This window comes from Petaurus breviceps, unplaced genomic scaffold (assembly GCF_028583685.1).
Source record: "Petaurus breviceps papuanus isolate PSGF00001 unplaced genomic scaffold, PetGlider_PUasm1.0 90847, whole genome shotgun sequence".
Taxonomy (NCBI): Eukaryota; Metazoa; Chordata; class Mammalia; order Diprotodontia; family Petauridae; genus Petaurus; species Petaurus breviceps.
Genome location: NW_027187360.1, coordinates 310156 through 316546, shown reverse-complemented (window position 1 = coordinate 316546; position 6391 = coordinate 310156). Strand labels below are relative to the sequence as shown.

At 42.6% G+C, this 6391-nt stretch overlaps 1 protein-coding gene across 1 annotated transcript in view; it reads left to right on the top strand.

Annotated features, from left to right (window-relative positions):
• Positions 1-6391, top strand: part of SLC13A3 (solute carrier family 13 member 3) — an 86222-nt gene that overhangs the window by 56045 nt on the left and 23786 nt on the right. The window contains exons 5-8 of the mRNA XM_069072326.1: positions 239-424; positions 2448-2573; positions 3960-4055; positions 5415-5519. Coding sequence (XP_068928427.1) covers positions 239-424; positions 2448-2573; positions 3960-4055; positions 5415-5519 — 513 coding nt within the window. The remainder of the gene's footprint in view (positions 1-238; positions 425-2447; positions 2574-3959; positions 4056-5414; positions 5520-6391) is intronic.

Genomic DNA, 6391 nt, shown 5'->3' with positions numbered 1-6391 from the left:
TCCTTCCTTCCTTCCTTCCTTCCTTCCTTCCTTCCTTCCTTCCTTCCCTTGTTCCCTCCCTCCATTCCTTCTTCCTGCCCTCTTCCCTTCCCTTCCCTTCCTTCTCATGGCTTGGAAAGACTTTTCAGGATTCTGATTGGGAGCACAAATTTCAGATAGCTTTGTGGGTTTCCAAAGAAAAGAACTCTAAGCACCCCATCAGGGCTCTGAACAGCTTCTCATTTGGCAATGTTTAAAGCAAAGGCCTACCAGAGGATGTGGAGGCCCCCCCAGAGATGACTGCTGCCACAGAGAAGGAGGAGGAGTACCGAAGAAACATCTGGAAGGGCTTCCTCATCTCCATCCCGTACGCAGCCAGCATCGGTGGCACAGCTACCCTCACTGGTACCGCCCCCAACCTCATCCTGCTGGGCCAGCTGAAGAGGTACAGGGTAGGGATGCATGCCTAGTTCTGGAATTTCATGTCTTTCCCTCCTCCCAGACCACACTATGATCTTTGGGGAACCTCTAGAGTCATATCCCAATGCAAAAGGGTCCATTAGAGCTGTCCAGGAGTATTCTTGATCCTCTCCCTATTATTTTCTACTGAAGATTGTGGGACCAGGGGCTGGAAGCGCTCTGTCCCAGAGAGCAGAACTGGAGACATGGTGGGGTGGGGGATAAGAGGGAAGGGAGAAGGTACCTGGAGACAGATTTTGACTCAGTAGGAAGGAAAACTTCATAATTAGAGCTATCCCAAAGTGGAAGGAGCTGTTTCAATGAGTAGTGATTCCCCATCAGCGGAGGTTTTCAAGCAAAGGCTAGTAATCACTTTCTGGGCATGTTGTGAAGAGGATTCCTGCTCAGGTTTAGCCTGGACTAGATGCCCCCTGAGGCCCTTTTCAGCTCTGAGTTTCTATGATCCTGTGACTTATGTGACTAGACTAGCTGATCGTTCTTTCTCTCCCACTCTGAACCTCAGTGTCCTCATCTATGAAATGGGACTAATAATCCATGCTCTGCCTACTTCACAGGGTCACATGAAGAACAAATCATAGGATCCTAGAATTTTAAAGTTCAAAGGAACCCCAAAGAACTCTAGTCCAAACTGCACCTGAATAGGAATTCTTTTTATAAAGTCTCCAACAAGTGGTCATCCAGTCAAAAGGAACTCATTGTCTCCCAGAGCATCCGATTCCACTTAGGGAAGTGCTTGTTGCTGAGGAGTTTTCCTTATGTAGAGAAATGAAGTCACAGATATGGATGAACCATCTAAACTGTAGAGTGCTATACAAGAATTAACAGAATCATAGGATTCAGAGCTGGAAAGGAAGTCAGAGAACATCTAGACCAACTCCACTCCCCTTCTACAGATAGGGAGACTGAGACCCCTAGAAACAAAATGACTCCCCTATAGTAAAATAGCTATTGTCTGAACTGGGATTTGAACCCAGGTCATATTTGGGAAAAATTTTAATAGTCATCTAGCTTCTCATTTAGCAGATAAGGAAAATGAATCCCGGAATGAGGAAGACAGTTAATGGATGTATTTTTGTCATTATTTACAGGCAAGAGTTTGGGGTTCCTTTCAGTTATACAGAGGTTCTCAACTTTTTTTGATCACCTTCCCTTTTGACTTTTAGTATATCTTCTCATACCCCCTATTCAGTATGAAAGAAAAGAAATTTTAGCATTTGCCATGCATATACATATAAGATATAAAATAAGAGATTAATTAATTTCAATAAAATACAGTTATTGACCAAATATTTCTTCTACCTCTTGGCAAGCTTCTTTTTAAAAAAAATTATTTTATTTTTTGTTGGTAATGGGATTAAGTGATTTGCTGAGGGTCACTTTGTGTCTGAGGTCACCTTGGCAAGCTTTTTATACCCCATGGGAATTTGTTTTCTCAGGCCGAGAATCCTTACAGTACTGTAGGGAATAATATAATAATTAAAATATATTATATTAGAATCGTATTATTAATAATATATAACATTAGAATATAATAGTATTATTAGTAATAGATAATAATAGCTAGCATTTATGTAGCACCTACTAAGCTCTTCACAAATATTGTCTCATTTGATCACACAACAATCCTAGAAGGTAGGTACTATTTTCATCTTCATTTTACAGTTGAAGAAAATGAGACAGACAGAGATTAAGTGACTTACCCAGGGTCACACAGCTAGAAAATTTCTGAGATTCTATTTGAATTCAGATTTTCCTCTGAACTCCATACACTTCACCACCATAGATGAAGTCCCCACCATATAAAATGGGCAATCCAGGCCTTCTAGAATAAGCTTGGGAGGAGACAGAGCCCTCCAATTTCTGCCAAGAAGGGAGCAGGATTTTGGGGATAGGGCAGTGTGTCCCTGCTCTGTCCTCCCATATTTCCCCAGAGTTGGCTGCCTTGACCTGACGAAGCTCTCTCCTCTCTCCCTTCTCTTTCTCTCCAGCTTTTTCCCGCAGTGTGACGTGGTGAATTTTGGGTCCTGGTTTGTATTTGCCTTTCCTCTCATGCTACTTTTCCTGCTTACCGGTTGGCTGTGGATCTCCTTATTGTACGGCGGCATCAATATAAGGTATTAATTCTTGGCTAAGGGGTTTTTCTTTATTAAACACTGCATGAAACAGTGGTAAGAGTGTTGGTTCTGGAGACAGAGGTCTTTGGGTTCTAATCCCACCTATGCTGCTTCTTTCCTTAGAGTTGCTGGGTCCCCTAGCCTCTGCAGGGGTTGGGGGGGTTCCTTCATCTTTAAAATAAGAGGGTTGTACTAGAGAACCTTTGAACTCTAAGCTATGATCCTTTGATCCTGAGTTCAAATCTTTCCTCAGACATTTATATTCAGACTTGTGTAACAATGGGTAAGTCACATGATCTCTGTGAGCCTCAGTTTCCTGGTATGTAAAATGGGTATAAAAATAGCACCTACCTCTCAGGGTTGTTTTGAGTACCCAAATGAAGAATCCCATAAAGTGCTTTGCAAAGCTTGAAGCACTCTTTGGACGTTCTTGTTCTACCATCAAACACCCTCCATAATAGACTGGGAGGCAGGAAGGTGTGTGGTTGAAAGAACACAAGCCCGAGTGTCATAAGACCTGGGGTCAAGCCCTGGTTTTGCTATTTCCTAATTATGCATTCCTGGGCAAGTCACTTCTCTCTCTAATCCTCAGGTCCCCATAAGTTAAATGAGGCTAATTGTACACTATTTATCTCACTTGGTTGATGAGACAAGAAGGATTTTGTAAATAAGTAATACCAGAAAATGACCTGTTGTGGCAGATTGGCATAACCAAAGGAGTCCTGGACTAGAAGTCAGGAGACCAGAGCTCTCATGCCATTTCTGCTCCTAACTTGCTGGGTGACCCTGGACAAGTTACATAACACTTGATGATCATTTCCTCATGTGTAAAATGAGGTGGTTGAATTTAATGATCTAAAAGGCATCATCCAACTCCAACTGTCTATGTTCTAAGGTTCCTTCTAGCTCTGACATTTTGTGGTTTTAAAATAATTATTAATGTTCTATTAATTTTTTTTACATTGCTATCACTTCCCAGTTCTGACATTCTGTGTTCTAAGGTCCCTACCCTATGACACCTCATGGACTCAATATATACCAGATGTTCAGGCCAATGAAATGCCTTTGCTTATAAGAGGCACCCACTTTTCAAGATGAGAAAGTGTAAGGTGCCTTCTCCATTCACGAAAGTCAAACAATGCCAAAGTCCAAAGGTGTCTATATACTTTGCTTCAAGAGTGTCTTTGCCTTAAATCAAACCAATACATAATAGGGGAAATGCAGGTATGGTGTAGAAGGCCAGTAAGGGAGAAATTGTGGAGTTACAGAGAGGGAGTGCTTTCTGTGACCTGTTGGACATTGCATTGTTCAGGCAGTTTCTTGCTTTCCCTACATGTATGGACAGCTTTTCTAGACTCCTAACTTTATCCTGCTTTATTTCAACAGGGGCTGGAGGACAAAAAAATCAGAAATACGAGCAGATGCTGAAGCTAGAGCCCAAGCTGTAATAAGGGAAGATTACCAAAATCTGGGCCCAATCAAGTAAGGGTCTAGGTGGGCTGTGGCAGGGGGGAAGGGGAAGATGACCAGAGATGAAGAAAGGGGTAGTACATTCTTAGGAAGAGAATTCCAGCCTTACCTTAGGCTTAGCACAGTGCCTGGTACATGGTAGGCCCTAAGTAAGCATTTATTGATTGATTGATTGATCAATGCCTCGATTGATCCTTGATTTCCAGCCTGGCTGCCTTTGCTGGAATATGTCCCAGAGGCTCGGGTTGCATGAAATTATCACAGAAGTCCTTATGTTCCTCCTTTCCTTTGACCCTATCTGAAGATACACCTGTGGACTTCTCTTATGGTGTCCAAATAGGGCTAAGATGGCTAGGATTCTATATCTTGTGCTTAAGGGAATAGGCAGGGACTCAAGTGACTAGAAGGTGGGCATTCTGCAATGTCATTATGACTTCATATCCCTTTTAGTTCAAATATTTTATGTTATAAAAGGTCCCTTTTATCCTGCTCTTCAGCTGTCTTTTCTGGTCCCATCCCTAGGCACCAATCACCCACAAAATGTCCCATCATTCTCTGGGGCTACCTCCAGGACACCAGCAAATGTTTGTCACGTCCCTTATCATTTTTCTCCAAACTACCCCCATTGACTTATGTATGTGCATGAGTGTATACAAACATACACACACACACCAGAAGTGCTCTGTGAACCAACAGAGAAAGAGCACTAGATTAAAGTCAGAAGAGGGGACCTAGTCCTGACTCTTCCACTGACTAGCTTTGTGACATCACCTCTCTGGATCCCAGTTTTCCCATCTGTAAAATGGGGAGAATGATACTTTCACTCCCTACCTCACAGGGGTGCTGAGGCAAAGATAACAAATCCTTTGTAATCTATAAAGTACCCTGGAAACTAGAAGCTGCTATCATTGTTAGGTAAGATGAGTTTCTTCTTGGGGATGGACAATGTGATCTGGGCAGAATCAGTGGGTGTGGTTTTTTCCCTTAATAGTATTTTTTTTTTCCCAATACATATAAAGATAGTTTTCAAAATTCACTTTTTTAAGATTTTGAGTTCCAAATTTTTTTCTCCCTCCCTCCTCTCTCCCCTCCCCAAGATGGTATGCAATCTGACAGAGTCTGTACATGAGGCTATACAATCACATTAAACATATTTGGTGGGTATGTTTTAAGACATATTGGGGTGATGAGAAAAGAAAGCAAGTGGGCCTGGAGGGATCACAGCTCTCAGGTTGTTCCTATTAGATGCTCCAGAGACCATAGGAAAAGGAAGCTTCCAGCCCCTCCCCCAGCTGGGCCCAGGCTGCACCCCAGCAGTGCTCCTCCAGGGCCAGGGGTACTTTTCATCGAAGTCTTTTGTGTGATCCACAGGTTTGCAGAACAAGCAGTCTTCTTCCTCTTCTGTTTGTTTGCCATTCTGCTCTTCTCCAGGGACCCAAAGTTCATCCCTGGCTGGGCCAGCCTGTTTTCCCCTGGGTAAGATGACATGCATTGGTGCCTCTTGGGATGGGGGCCTGGGATGATTCTGGGGGTCTGGTAAGGCTACCAGGAGAAGGGAGACCCTGCTTTTGGAGCTTCTTGACTGTGAAAGGGTCTGTCCATTCAGGGGAAGGTCATTCAAAAAATTGTCCTCACTTGGAATATATCCTGGTATCTTGGAGAGAGACCTAGACTAGGAGTTAGAACATGAAGATTCTGGTAGTTAATTTACTGTGTTGCTTTGGGCAAATGACTTCCCTGTCTGTTCCTCAGTGGTGTCAAGTGTACTAAATAATGTTGAAATTTCCTTCCTTGGATCTGGAGTCAGGAAGACCCCCAATTCAAAAATAGTCTCAAACACTCACTAGTTGTGTGATTCTGGGCAAATCACTTAACCTCTGACTCAATTTCCTCAACTGTAAAAATGGTGATAATAACAGCACCTAGGGTCAAATGAAATAATTGTAAAGTGCTTTGCAAACCTTAAAGCACTATATGAATACTAGCTGTCATTATTATTGGACCAGCTAGGTGGCACAGTGGATAGAGTGCTGGGCCTGGAGTCAGGAAGACTCATTTTCCTAAATTCAAATCTGGCCTCAGACATTTATTAGCTGTGTGACTCTGGGCAAGTCACTTAGCCTTGTTTGCCTCAGTTTCCTCCCCTGTAAAATGAGCTGGAGAAGGAAATGGCAAACGACTCCAATATCTCTGCCAAGAAAACAACAAATGGGGTCACAAAGAATCAGATATGACTCAAAATCATTTAACATCATCATCATTATTATTTTCCTACTTACATTGTATGCTCTATATCCTAAGGCTTTTTCTAGCTCTAACCTTCTATGCTCTGTGTTTTTACAGCCCTT